Below are 14985 nucleotides of genomic sequence, written 5' to 3'. Positions count from 1 at the left end.
AAGTTGTGCCAGATCTGATCAAAATAATTTAAGTGTGCTGGATTTACTCACTTGTGCTCTGTCTGAACAACAGAGTAATGTGAGCATGTTCCTTTCCTGCAAAATCTAGGAGAGGCTTCAGTAACTCAGGGTTTGAAGCACTGGAAATTGCGCTGAGAAGAACCTTGAGTTTCCATCCTTTAAGCAGTAAGATCGCTGGTTCATGTATAATAAGAAGAGATACCATTTGCAACTGAGTGCATTTGCTTACTTCTCTGTTGGTTGTTGAAAACTCTGTCACTGACGGCTTGTTTTCCTGGTTTGCATGGCTGGCTTCTGAGCATTTTAGTCACTGTGTTGGGGTTTGCCAATGCCCCACTTTGCATCTAAAATGTCTTGGCAAAGAGCATGAAGTATTTTTCCTCTTCTTCCCCAGAGGCTCTGCGGAAGCTTCTGCACAAGCTAAGTCTGCCTGTCACCATATGTTTAAAAAATAAAAAGCAATTACCCCTGTTGTCAGGCAGCCGGTGAATAATGTGCATCTTCGCCTTGGAGAAGGTTCCCAGCCCCCGCTATGCTGCTTGTGTATGGAAGCTGGGCTCATAATACTGCAAAATAAAATCCAGGATGGTGCCATCAGCCTGTGATTGGCTTTGGAGGCAGGAAATTTAATGGACTAAGCTCTAAAGTCAATAAAAGACCGTGTTTTGCCCTTGCTAGTCTTGGCTTGAGATAAAAGCAACTGTGGGCGATGTATTTGATTGGTAGGAATCCTACACAGTGGAAAGTACTCTAGCATTTCAGGTTTATAGTATTTCTAGCCCAACATCATATGTCCAAAAATAGACAGTAATTTCAGCAGCAACAATAAAACCCATATGAAAAGTGATTAAGCAACAACACTTCCATGGGGCAGGATATTTTTTACTCTTGGGAGTAAGTAGTTGGCTTTTTTCTGTACACTTAGTTTTCTGTCCTTTCAAGTGTAATATGCAAATTGCACGTGTATTTATAATTTGCATTGGTATTTGCAAACAAAGTCTTGAGCTAATGAGAGTCTGATAAGTACAATTCAAGAAGAAATATATCACAATTGATATATTTTTAACATGAAAAATAATTCTTTTCATTCTATTTTTAGAAGACAAAAAGAAAAAAAAAGAACAATGTCTGGATAAATAGACCAGTCTAAAGCCAGTGTTCAATTACATAGAAATTAAGTTCTAATAATTAATGTTTGGTCACGTTGTAAGTATCTGAAAACAGCGCTTGATAATCAGAAGACTGTGAAAAGGTCAAGCATCCTTAATAGTAGCCACAGTTCTAAGCCTTACAGTGAAGCATGAAAGCCAACCTCTCATTTCCTGTGTTGCAATGTAGTCATTGGAGGTATTTACCATATGTACGTTTACAACAATAACTTCATGTGGCGATGGGAGAAGTGAGACTTCTTTCGTTAGGGACAAACCCGTACCTCTGAGAATCACATCGTGCCTCCAAGCTTTACAATCTGGAAGTGAGAGCAGAGGAACTGCTGCCTCCTTCCTCCCAGCTGGGCTGTACAAGCGCAGCAGAGATGGGTGCTTTCCTTCTTTACCCGTCTGTCTGCCCCAGAGTCTGCGTTTGCTGTGCACAGGAGTCCGGGGTGCCTGGGGTCATCTTTGCCTGACAGTAAGCCACTCACAGCACTGGGGCGTCAGGTGTTTATACATCACTCAAAAAGAAAAAAAAGGGCTTTGCCGATTTTTGGAGTGAACAGGAATCCTTCTCTTTGCTCGGCTTTTTCCACTTCTGTGTTTCTCTGTCCCATAAGACTTACTTTAATCTTTATTTTGCACAACACTCTTTTGAGATGACAGAGAGAAATTAAAATTTTTGGCCAGGACCACAGTGGTTGTGTGAAGGATTATTAAAACAGAAGCCTATAGAGAATCACCTTCTTTTCCTCCTAAAATCATTTTGAATTTACCACCCTTTGCCACCACTCAAGTAGTTAAGAAAGAACCAAAACTAGGTTTGCCAAGTCCGGCAGAGAAGTGAAAAAAGGAGAGTTGGGACAACGTTGCATTGTGCACCTGGAATCGTACAAATATCAAGATAAAGATATATATCATTATGTACATGTTTCCAAGTATCAGTAAAAGAATTAATTGCAATCAAAATTGGGGAAGTCTTTTCTAATATGCAACAGGTGATTTAGGTCCAGAGGCGTAAGCTGCTGATGGCTCTTGGAGGCTGCACCTGGCTTCCTCAGCAGAGCTATGTGGACAGCTGCTCCGAGGAAGCATCTTCTGAAGTTATTTTAGTTGCTGTCTCAACTTTCCAGGCTATGTCTTTGCCATCTATCTTTGCCAGAATCGTAGCAGGACAGAGGTGTGTGTCGTTCCAGTGCAGCCAGCCATCACAAGCCTCACGCTGCCCACCTGTATCTCACCTTCCTTTGTATCAGGATAGCTACCTGGCTGTAAAACCGCCTGCTCGTACAGATGCATCACAACGGTCTGGATTTCATAGACAGTTTCATAGAAGCTAAAGAACTCCAAGCAAGTGCTTTAAAAATGTGAGTATGCAATGTATGCATGCTGTGCCTGATTCTTGCTTGCCTTAAATGGCATGCCATCACTCTCACAGGTGCAGAGCGATTTGTAGGAGGGGAAATTGCCACCGACTCACAACCCTAACACTTCGCACATTGGTGGAAATGACTGATGAAGGTGCAAAGCAACAGCTTTCAGAATATGGTCCTAAGTTATTAATAGAGCTGTGGTTTTGCTTGCTCAGGAATAGTGCAGCTGTGTATTTTTTTCTGTGTTCCAATGGACCAGTGGAAATTAATTTAATTTATTCTTTTGTCTTTCTCATAACGGTGTTAATTTTTCAGTAGCTAGCACACATCACAGGGCTGAATCCTGGGCTCTGCTTTGATACAGCTGATGGAAATTGCCACTTCTATCTGCATCATTAGCCTAATGTTAGTTAATAATACTTACAAGTGCCTGTGCAAAACGCTATCTTCAAAGCACTTAGCAGTTATTAGCTAATTAATCCTCACAACATGTCTGTGAGTTGGAAGGTAAGTAAACACTAACATTCCCATTTTAGCAAAGGAGGAACCAAATAGGAAGATTAAGTGATTTGCATGGATTTAGTGGCAGAGTTGGCAAGAGAAGTCCTGTGCTTCCCTGCTTATGCTCACCCTTCCAGCCACACTGACTCAGTGTGAATGAAAGCCTTCACATTTATCCTCTGGAGCCTTTCCAATTACTTTAGTAGCTGTTCAGAAACAAAGTTTGTTCGTTCGTTGTGTCGGTGGTTTTAGCTATGGTGCTGAAGGCTGGCTGCTGTGCAGCGCTGCAGGCCTTCACGTCCCGGCACACAAGGCATAGGGGCGCTATCAGGAGGGAGGCCACAACTCCCCCGTAAATCCATGCCAGGCCTATCTTTAGAATGGTGCTGTCAGAAGGAAATCCTGAGCCTTCCACTCAGGCCTGTTTAAACACATGCAGTACCTGGCCTCTGCATTTACAGGATCATGTTAATTGTTTATATTGCTATTTCACTCAATGCTGAATCAAAGCAGGAGTACCCAAAGTGGTAAGTCTTATTCTGGAGACGATTCTGCCACTCTTACGACCCGCAAGGAAGATTTGGGAAGCTATGGGAACCATGCTTGGCTGCACCCCTTCCTACCCAGAGGTCTTCTTCTCCATGTCCCCTACGCTGCACACATCTGAGGTGGTGAAGAGCCAGTGGTGGCTGCTCTCTGCCACACACGGACACCCTACTGGGGGGGATCCTCTTTGCTGGCAGTCAGTCTAACACGGGTACAATGAGTAAGGCATTTGGCTCTGACGACCTTCATACCTTTCAGTGTAACAACATTTGATCTCGATCTACTTTTTTCTGAGACGTGGTCACATCTTTGGGGCTCCTTCACAGCTGAGAGGATCGGTCCATGTATTCTGCCGAGGTTCTAAGTCTGACGGCAGAGACATTTGTGCCTTTTATTCCCTGTGGCCTCATTGCTCATACTGGCTTGTAGTACGTGCCGAAATGTTAATAGCTGCCATGATGTAGGAAGACGTCAAGCTGTGGGATGAGGAGGTGCACCCCATGTACAGGATTCTCATTTCCTCCTGTGTCATCTTACTCTGGTCACCTGCCAGTCTGCCTTTATCCAAATTGCTCGTGCTTCACATTTTGATATATGTGAGAAGGATGTTTCAGAACCGAGCTCAATGTTTTGTTGAGATATTTTCCCTATTTCGCACTTGTTAATTGCCCATTAGAGCTGGGTGATCTGCCAGAAAATAGGCGACAGAGATTGGAACTATAAATGATTTTAACACGGATTTAGCAAAAGCTTTCAGCCAGAGAAAAGAGGAATTAGGACATTTGGAAAATGTTTTAGTGTTTTCTAAACAGTGTGTTGAATTTCAAAAACACTCAAAAGTTCAAATGAAAACAACCAAATATTTACCAAAATCACGTTTTGCTTTTAAAAGTGACCTACACTAATAAAACAACACATGAATTGTTTTTTTACAAAATCTGAATCTTGCCTTTCAGAACATTTTTGCTTTAACACAAAATTACACTTTTTTTTTTTTTTTTGTCTCTGCTCTTCTGACAGTGAGGATACTTTGCATCACATAAGAACACTTTTAGATATTTGCATCAATCCCAGCTTTTTGGTACTTCAGCCACTAACCCCAAAACTTTGCTTTGTGCATCTCAGCTTTTAGTCCAGTTCTAAGTTCTCTTTTCATATCTATCTATGTATGGTTGTTCCCATCTTTTTCCCCTAACAGCTGTGCCACTGATGAGCTTTTTTTTTTTTCTCTCCTCAGAGCAGTGAAAAATCTTCCTTGTACCAATCAAGCTGTTTCTCTCTGGTTGCTGTCACGCATGCTGTAGGCTCCTTCCCCCTGCTTGTGTTGTGGCAGCTTGGTGACGCTGTCCGGGCGCTGGGTGAGGGGGAGATGGGTGCAGCATATTTAACTTCCTCTGTATCATGGAACACCAACCGCGTTCTGCAGAGAGATTCACTCATGCTCCGAGATGGCTACAGGCTAATATTGTTCGTAGAAGCACTTGGAAAGCTCGCAAAGCCTAGAAACTTCACCTGGAAATTGCACCTGTGTTTCTCTGCAACCAAGAGGAGTTTAAGAGGATGTTTGTCTCTGTTTGGACTGTAGCGCACATTTTAAAATTGCACATCCAACCAGCAGTCCCACAGCACCTGCTGGCATCCTGATAGAAAGTGAAGTGGTCTGTGCTGCTAGAAGCAAAAGGACCTGGTGTAGAGTAAATACAATGGCTTGAAAAAAAAAATTATCCTGATTTCCTGCTCACTCAACATCAGGAAATGCTTTTCTGGTTCAAATACATATTCAGTGTTCTCTGCTTTAAATTTCTCCTTGCTTTGTGAAGCCAGTGTCAACTCACAATGGAAGCAGGCTTTATGCTGCTTTATACAAGCCTGCACAGCTGCACTTATAAATTATATCACTTTTTATGAAAGTAGGTGGTGTCAAAAATTCTAGGTTGAATAGATTGCTGTTTTTTTCAGCTTAATAAAACACTTACTATAGCTATTTTTTTGTGTGGATTTTCAGAGGAGTGAAGTGATCCCAGTTATCTTCCTTAGCAAGATGTTCCCGTGCTCTAGTGAAGCAGAACAAATACTTGGCAGGGGCAGCTACGCGGGTGCCTGGGGGATGCCAGGTCAGAGACTGGTGCTGCAGAGATGTGAGCTGTTGCAGTTGTGCCAGAGGTAAGGCCAAAGATTGGGTTTAAAGGAATTTTCAAACACAGGTTTTTGTCCTGCAGATTTCTAGGTAAGAGGAGGAGAGGGACAAAAAATGCAGGGGAAGGAAGTGAGCCTTATGGCAGATGACATGGCTGCAGTGTTTAGGCATGGTATTGCATCCCAGGGCAAAGATCATCTTTTTGTTGCATATCTGTCTGCCTTGCATTAACATAATGTCCCCCTCTGTGCCCCTCAGTACAAACCTAGGTAATTCATAATAATAGCAATTTTAGCAAGTGTGCAATTTGTAGTCAGTATGACCCAGTGAGTCCTGTATCCTGTTTGCCACTGCCAGGCAGAAAAACTGGTTAAAGTCGCAGTTGGAAAGTTTCATTTCGGTACCTGCTGTAGTTTCCTATTTTATTTTTATTTTTATTTTTTTTTTGCTTTTTCTGCTTTGATTTCTGACTACCTCCACAACAGGGAATGTGTAAGCATGCCTTCGACACATTTCCGTCTCTTTTTCCCAGCTGTAGCATCTGAAAATGTGAGCGTGACGAATGCTGCCTTGTCGTTTTCCTCACAGTTGCAATGGTTGAGGTTGTGGTAATCTTTTTTTTTCACTCTGTCCAAACTCAACTGCTTCTTCTGCCACAGGCAGATGCTGTTTGGCCAATTACTTGCAGCCAGCTCTCCAGCTTTACCCGGTTACTGGTATGTTTTGAACAAACACAGATGAGGGGAAGTATGAGACACCATATTAAAATACTTCCTGCCCAGTCCCTCAAAGAAAGGTCCCTGGGCAAACGCTTGACATAGAGATCATATTCGACCTTTGATCATCTGTCATTTTGTTGTAAGAAAGCATGCCATCATTTGCCACCGTTTAAAATAGACCCAAAGGAAGTTAGGGCTTAATCTTAACCTCAAACACATTGAGCCCTGTATTTCCTATCCAGCTACCCAGCGTGCTATCTGGTTTCCTACACCTCAGGCCTGCTAAGTTTAGTTCCCCCGAGCCAGCTGCTAAGAAGGAAGGGAAGCTGTGCGCACTCTGGATAAAGCGTTTGCTGTCCACAGCCATCCTAGCTCCTTGCCAGCCTTTATGGATGGGCCTCCTGAGCAGCAGACAGAAATATACTTCTGAGGTTTCTCACTTATAAAAGTATACATTTTGAATTATTTTCCCTCCCTCTCTTCATTTATCCCATTGATTCGTACATTAAAATTTTTGATGCCAGGCTTTCTTGGGCTTCTCTAGAAAGAACGCTATTAGTTACATGCTTAGGCGTAATCATTTAACAGTTATGAATGTCACGTGGTTAAACCATTGCTAAATTCAACACTGGAGCATTATGCATTAATTAGTTTTATATCAAACCCAGTACAGTCACCCAGGTCTTCTTTCATCTTAGGAAGTAAATGAATGAATATGAATATATAATATACCATACAGGAATTAGATTGCTTCACCAGAAATGCTGTTTATCATAGAAAGTAGCTGCATAAAGTAGCTGTGATAAAACTGACCTATTTTCCCTTTCTATCAGTGTGATTTCTTGTCCATTTACTTCAGGCAAAAGGATTTTTATCACAGAGGAACTGTCTGGTTCCTTTTTTAGAAGTCCTCTCTCAGGCCCTCCTACGAAAGCCACAGCCATGTTTCAATAGTACATCTTCTGGGGAACTTAGGTATTTATTAACTCAATTGCTCTTCCTCCCCCAAGTTTTTTTGTAGAATTATGGTACATTTTACATAATTTTACCTACTCGGTTACTGGGTCATATCTGGCAGCCACATGTCACGGCACACTGAGCTATTCTTCAGGGGGCAGATTCAGTGAGTCTGTACTGCAGCACAATTTTTTTTTTTTCCCAAAATCAACAGAGCTCTTCTTGTTAGAATTTTATCTTTTTGATGATTTACAAAGCAAGAATCTTAGCAATATTAATATCTCTGTGAAACCTACAGGACTGGGAAAATTCCCTCCTTGTCCCATCCGGCCCTATTAAACATTGGTTAAGCTCCTTCCTTCTGTTGTGTTAACAGATCTCCAGCATTTCAGACCATGGAAAAAAAAATCCTTCTGAAGGAAAGGCTTTACAACACTGTTAGGAACAGACAATACACAGAAACCCTTGGACAGGTGCAGCAGTTCAGCACAGAGATATATATCTCTCCCAGCTGAAAGACTTTTTATGGAGTTTGTATGGAAGAGCTGTTTTCTTTTCCTAGAATTGCAGACAGCTTTCTCTGAGTTGTTCCGTTGTTTCCATAACATTATATCCTTCTACCCATGCTCAGCCCTTGCTCCGATTGGCAGCACTCATAAATTCAGTTTTGAATTTGGCATCAGGAACCATTTTTCTGAGCAGCAGCACGAATAAAAATATGTTCACATGAAATAATCCAGTCTAACCTAAAATACAACAGATCTCTGTAGAACACTGACATATGACAAGAAAAGAAGTGGTAACTTCAAACTTAAAGTGCTCTCCCACAATTTTATTTCAATACCTGCATATATCTCATTCTTCCCTCTGTCCCTCCACATAATAAGCTATTTCTCCTCTAATTTTACCCCTTTTAAAATGGGATAATTTATAAGCTTAAACATTGCCTTTTTTGGTTAGAGGCAAATTGGGCCTGATGTATGCCTCTTTTTTTTTTTTTTTTTTTTTTAAAGAAGCAGTTAAATGTGCAAAGAAGAATACAAAACAGCAGGTTAGTTTTATGGTAACTCTAACATAAAATTTAGTACAGAGCACTGTCATACAGATAAGGACAGAAAATGAAGAGCATGGGGCTGCAAGGCAAACAAATGAGAAAAAAAAAATTGTCTGAAGCATGTAACTAGATTCACATTAATCCAGTCATGCAGACAGAAGAACCTGATGGTACTGCTGTATTAACCTGCTCAGAAATGGCAAAAAAAACCAAGATGAGAGTCTCCAGACACTAATGGCTCCAGAAAACTGCTGTCACAAATCTTTGGTCTGTTGGGACTGGTTAATGCCAAATTCAAAGCTGAAGATCCTTCAGAGCCAAAAGAGACTTCTGTGATGAGGAAGCTCCAAATACACTGAATAATTCTAGCAAGGGATTGCAAAATGCACTGTGATAACAAATAGGGAGCGGGAACATGTTTGTCTGTTTATTCTCATAAATGTTGGGATTCAAAACCTGCCACACTTCCTTCCACGGCTACACACATAAGTCATCTCACTGATTTTAATGCAAAGTACAGTAATACTTAGCCTAGTTCAAGATGGCTAAGTAGCCCGGATTAAGAAACTTTAATGAATTTTTGCTCCAGGCCCAGCTGTGGTGGCAGCATCTAAACAATGCTTCCTGGTAAAGGTAGGTTGTGAGAACCTTATATAATCCATGTGTAGGTTTGCAGTAACACCTTTGTTTTTAATCGGTGACCTTAATGCTTTGTCTGTATTTCTCTTAATAGATTCAGGAATAGACACCTCCATTCTCTGGAAAAAAAAAAAAAAAAGATCAGCAGGAAAGCCTAAATCCATCTATTTGCCTGTCATGTGTTAGGCAAATGGTGCTGACGTTAGGAAATGTGCAGCACTTGACACGTGCATTCTGTAACAGCGTGGCCGTAGCCAGCAGCCATCGTGTGCAGTCAGCGCTTTATAGTGCTGACAGGATCCTGACAGAGAGCCACGGTACTCTGAAAGGAGGACAAACGAATATAAAGGGTGTGTAAATACATTTGTATATACATAAGTATGTATGTTAGTGCAGATTTCAGAAAAACACCGTCTATTGCAGACTTATGTATTATTTAAACAACTTTTTGAGGTGTATAAACTTTTTAAATAGTTTAATAGTCCAGCATGTTTTAGGACGATTCTTGCTTTGACGGCACCATGTTGGGGCAGATGGGCTGGGCAGGCTGCTGAGCAGGCCTCGCTCCTGCAAGCACTATGTACGGCCCCTGTAAAGGGGACTGAGCCCGCCTGTGTGGCAGGCTGGACCAGGGGGAGACCCCTGGAGCCCCTGGAGAGATGGGTGGCTAGAGAGGGAAAGGAGGGCAGGGGCGGGCAGCTTGTGGCCATTTAAGACAGACCTGAGGCAGGTGAAGCCTGGGAGGGAGATGCTGGGGGCCTGTGTAAAACAGCAAGCTCAGCCTTATTTAGCTTGAGCGTGGCTACACCAGAGGGATGTGCGGCTTGGGTACTCATGTTATGGTGGTCGCAAGCATGAGGCTTCCTGAGGCAGGCTGTGGGGCTCAGCTGCCTGGCCCCAGCCTGACAGGCCCTGCCTGAGGGGATGGGCTTCTGAGTGTCTGAAGAAAAATCTGAAGAAAACAGCATCTGAGAAAAATCCTTGCACATTAATCCGTGCCCTGGGGAATGCTGAGTATTGTGTTTGAAGAGAAATCAGCTCCTGCCTCTGCACTCCCAGTCACAGCTCTCCTCTCACTTTTCTTCCCAGGCCCTTCAGGCTGTTCTCCACACTGCTCCACTAAGCGAGAAGAAAAATCCATGTCCAAACCCCTTCACCAGCCATCCCACCACCTGCACCTTCCTTGGAAGCTGCCCTGTCTGTCACAGGCAGCCACGGCCAGCCCAGGAGCGAGCTGGGGCCCTTCAGCTTTGCCTGCCCCCACGACATTTGCAACCTGCTGGGCCTTCACCTGTGGGATGCTGGTTTAAAAAGGGGTCCCGGCACATCACAGAGAGCACCGTCAGAGCTTGAAAAGGAATGTTAAAAGGTGACTAGGACCTCAGCAGGGAGTGATGTAGAACATTGATGTGCCCATGGAATCTACCTGCCCATTAGGAAAAGGACATGAAGAGAATTCAGTGGCGGGGTGGTGTTCCTGGCATTGTGCTGATGAGCTGCTGTGCGCACTGTATGACATCTGTGCAGAGCCTTGAGCAACAGATGACTAAGTATCATCTGATGTTCTGTTATTAAAAAGTAGGTGAATGTGTGCTTCACTGAAGGAAGGAAATGACAAAATTTGGGCGACATACTTGGAAAGAACTCCATTGCAAAACCCTTTTTTCCTCTTCAGGGCAAAGGATTCACTTCTAACAACTTGGTTGTAATAAGCCAAAAATGATAAGAAAGCACAGTCATTTGCTTTTGAGTCCTTTGGAGTTACGATAGTGAGATAGTGACAGAAATTTTATGGGGCATATTTCCAGTGTGAAGTTACGGAGTGGGCAGAAGATTCCCTGCTATCTCTAGTAACAATTGGGTCTCCGTATGCAGATATGTGCCCAGCTGCACTCTGAATTTAGAAATCAAGCGTCACTCTCAGCAATGACTTTTTAAAACCTTGATTTTTGTAATGTAAATGATCTCGTAACGTGACCTTGAGTGAGGCAGATCAATGCAGGACCACTGGAAGCAGCACTCATTCTCAGCAGGAGCACTGACACCGAGTTGGGCAGCCCTGACTATGAACACAGCAGTTGACTTCCACTTCATCCTGGCACCGAGCTCACCCTTTTCCTTCAAGGCCCCCCTCCTCTGCTGCAGGTACCAGGTGAGCCGCTGTGGAGGCAGAGCTGGGTGCTGGAGGCCTGCGGGGATATTTTGTGTCCTTGGGGGTATTTTGATTGTACCTAAGCAGCAGGTTCTTTCAGAGATGCTGCAGACCACCTGGCTGTTTTGTGAGACAAGGTCACAGGGACCCCCTGAGCAGGAACAGGTGTTATGCTTAGATCAGTCCCTAGCATCGTTGGGGCCAAGAGTTTGCAGGCTGAGCTGGGGTGATGTGTCGAGCACAATGCCTGGTAATTGCTCACAAAAGGTTCTTGCTCTCAGAGCTAGTATTTTAAGTATGTGCAGGGAGAAGAGACGCTTTTACATCTTTAATGCTTTTGTGATCATATATTGTGATCACTTCTTTATGACTTCAAATATTCACATGAAAAGCACAGGAAATAACAGAAATGCAAAATAAGCTCAAGAAACTTGATAGCCTGTGCATCACTGTAATTTCCATTATTTCCTGAATTTGCTTAGATCAGAAATAGTACAGGAAGTGCTTTTTCTTGTGGTATTTTTGCTTCCTGTCCCAGCAGAGCCAGAGCATTACACAACAACAAGAAAACGAGAAAGGGACCTATGCTGCTGATGGCCCAGCTGCGGAGTGCTGGTGTTTGCTGCCTGTGGCAGTCCCCAGCGTGGCAGTGGTGGGTGAGGGCTGGCAGCCACATGGGCTGGAAGCGTCCTGGGGACTGCTGGTGCCACAGGGAAGGGCTGCGGGGAGCAGGATGTAGCAGGTGGCAAGCACGGGGTGAGCACTGACATCACTTCTCCTCTCTCCCCATTATTTGAAGCCTGCAGAGAGGCCAACCAACCAGAGGCATTGCTTTGAAGCTTTAGGCTAGTTTTACAGTATCTGAATGAATCTACCCACCTCCCACACATGGCCTAGTGAACACCCAGAGGGGTTTAGCCCGTTCCTCAGGTGTCCATTATCATTTCGAGACATTCTGAGGTCTCATTTAGAGAGGTGGAACTCCTGTAACCTTCTTGCAGCCAGCCTGCATGCTGACCAATCGACATTTTGTGGGGTGAGCCAGAGCGTATGCATTAAATCCTACATTAAAGCTCTGCTGATAGCATTATGCTTATTAAATAATACAAACATTTTTCCTGTTTGCCAAACAGTGGGGATCCCTAGTGCACACTGGGGAGGTATGAACTATAAAAGCCTCTATTCTTTTTTAATTAGGCCATATCTAATTAAAATGATTGCCTGCCATTACTAGCATTTATAAAGTATTTTCCAAGTCAGCATGACTCATGGGTCTGTATGGAGACAGATTGCACCGCAGCCTATTTGGGATGTGTTTGCCTTTGCCATGCATTTGTCCTTTATCATCACAGGCAGGCAGTGTTTGTCTGAATTATCACTTAGCGTGCGTTGCTAGCCTTCCTGGCCTCTGTGGTTTCTCTTTTTAATGAACTGATTAGCATATTTTGCATACATATGAAATCTGGGTTTGAGATCCAGTCTGGGGCTCTGAACGGACAAGTTAAGGCAAAAGTGGAAGCGGGACTGTCTTTAGAAGATGCTGGTGGGGAATTTAACAGATGGAGATGACAGGGTACTTAAGTAGTCAGCTACTGAAATCAATTTGGAGACATTTTCTGCCCTTCTGTTACTGTGAGTGGGAACAGGAACCATTGCCTGCACTTCAAGCAGCCCACTCCAACTCAACGCTGGCTGAAGTAGAGACTGCTTCAGAGCAAAGAGAGGCCCCTGGCCATCATATGGCATAGGTTGCCATTGGCCACCTCATCAGAGCCAAGGTTAGCCAGCAGAACCTGCTGTAGAGGAGCCGGGCGTTTCTGACAGGGAGAGAGCTGCAGAAAGCCAGCCTGGAGAGATGGGCCATGGTCGTGGGCCGTGGTGGGCAGAAGCTGAAGAACAAAACCGAGCCTGACTGGAGCGCGGAGCACGACGGAGCGTGCCCGGGAGGGGAACCAGTGCGGCTGGTTTACACGGGCAGCCGCTGCCTCCTGACTCATCGAGGCGAGGGACACGGCTCTGCTGGAGCAGGGACGGCCACCAGTGCCGGTGCAGAGTGTAAGAAGCTGCCCGTGGCGCGGAGGCTCGTCGCTGCAGGCGGAGCAGTAGGGCCAAGGAGAGGTCATGATGGTTTGGAGGGGTCTCGGCTTGAAACGTGAAAAGTAACACGCAAATGCATGGAAACCTGAAATTTTCAGGCTGACAGCCAAGTTCCCAGTCATGAGGACATAGGGTTTAGAGCAGCACTTCCAAAGGGATCAGACACCCTTCTCCCGGGAGGTACATCCATGTCGAAGGACGGCGTGGAATGGAGCAGGATAAGGCCCGTGAGCGTCTCCGCTCCTGATGGGAGGCAGGCAGCAGAGCAGTGCTTCAGCTGGGGGTCAGGCAGCTGCTCCCCTTCCCTGCAGACCCTGCTGCATTCCCTCTTGTGTGCCCCTTGTCTTTCGGCTCCCGATGCGTTGCTGCAGGGCTTTGGGTACACAAGGTGATGGGGGTCTGAGGGAAGAGGCATACGAGCAAGGTGCTGCATGGGGAGAAAGAATGGCAGTGGGAACTGCTCACTGAGCAACTGAAAGCAAAGGGCTCAGCTCTGCAGAGGGTGAGTTGAAGCTGGTGCTGGTGTCAGTGCAAATTTTGCAATCACACTTGAGCTCTTGCTCTCTTTCGCTTTCACAGCTTGTAATTTTGGTGAGTTTTTCTTCCAAGGGTTATTACAGTATATGAAACAGAGGTCTTATGCTATTATTGCCTTTCCTTTAAGTCAATACAGCTGAAGTAATGCATGAGAAGACAGAATTAGGTTAAAATTAAAATCTTACCATACAAATGTAAGTTTTTAATATAGGCTGCCCATTTGAGATTATTGCATTTTTATTCTGAACGCTGAACCTGATACAGAGTAAGATGTAATCTGTGATCTGATCATCTAAAAGGCAGTGTCTTAAAAAATAAGCAGTGTTTTCAGCCTTATTTTGTAGGTGAGGAACTGGGATACAGAATCAAATTACTCCAATGTCATGCAGACTAGAAATTAAAATGTCTTGAATTTCCAGTTTCGTCTTAACCACAAAAACAAATTTTCTCTCTGAGTGGGGTAGTTTGTTCTGGATTTTAGAACATTTCTCAGACAGTCCTAAAATATCTTAAAACTCTTGCTGTAGGTGCTCATACAGCTAGCTTTATGGCTGCAGCTTTTTCTTCTCCCATCGCAGATCAAAATATAAATTTTCTTGCCTCATGCACGACAGTCTTTGCTAAGAGTACTTATTTTCTTCACTGTACCTTGAATTGCAGTTGCATGCATAATCCAAATACTATAGCACTATTTCTGGTGCTACAACAATAACAAAAACGCCCTGCTTCTTCTCTTGCCAGCAAACACCTTGGTAATTAATGTGAATGCAATTATTTGTCAACTGCCACTTATGTGGGCTTTTATGGGTCACTCTTGTGCTCTTTTTCTTTCCCTTTAATTACAAGGTAAGAAAAGGAGAAGCTGAGGTTGTACATGGGACAGGGCTGGCAGCGCCAGCTAACAGGGATGAGCTTTGGAGTCATGTTTTCCCGTTGCAGAAAACAAAACCAGTCAGTGATCTCATCACGAGGCTGGGTCTTGCTGCCATGACTGACAGCGCAGTCATCTCCTCGGATCTGCTGCTCGAGCTGAGATTTTGCCAGGACTGTCGTAATGAAGCTGTGGATGAGCCACCTGGGCTGTCATTTCTGCTGTCTCCC

The 14985-nt window shown here is 44.1% G+C and overlaps 1 protein-coding gene across 1 annotated transcript in view; it reads left to right on the top strand.

Moving 5' to 3' along the window:
• Positions 1-10967: 10967 nt before the first annotated feature.
• VAV3 (vav guanine nucleotide exchange factor 3) overlaps positions 10968-14985 on the top strand; it is a 192485-nt gene continuing 188467 nt past the window's right edge. The window contains exon 1 of the mRNA XM_035537549.2: positions 10968-11250. Coding sequence (XP_035393442.1) covers positions 11095-11250 — 156 coding nt within the window. The 5' untranslated portion in view covers positions 10968-11094. The remainder of the gene's footprint in view (positions 11251-14985) is intronic.

The sequence above is a fragment of the Cygnus atratus genome, chromosome 8, assembly GCF_013377495.2.
Source record: "Cygnus atratus isolate AKBS03 ecotype Queensland, Australia chromosome 8, CAtr_DNAZoo_HiC_assembly, whole genome shotgun sequence".
Taxonomy (NCBI): domain Eukaryota; kingdom Metazoa; phylum Chordata; class Aves; order Anseriformes; family Anatidae; genus Cygnus; species Cygnus atratus.
This window is presented reverse-complemented; position numbering and strand designations above follow the sequence as displayed.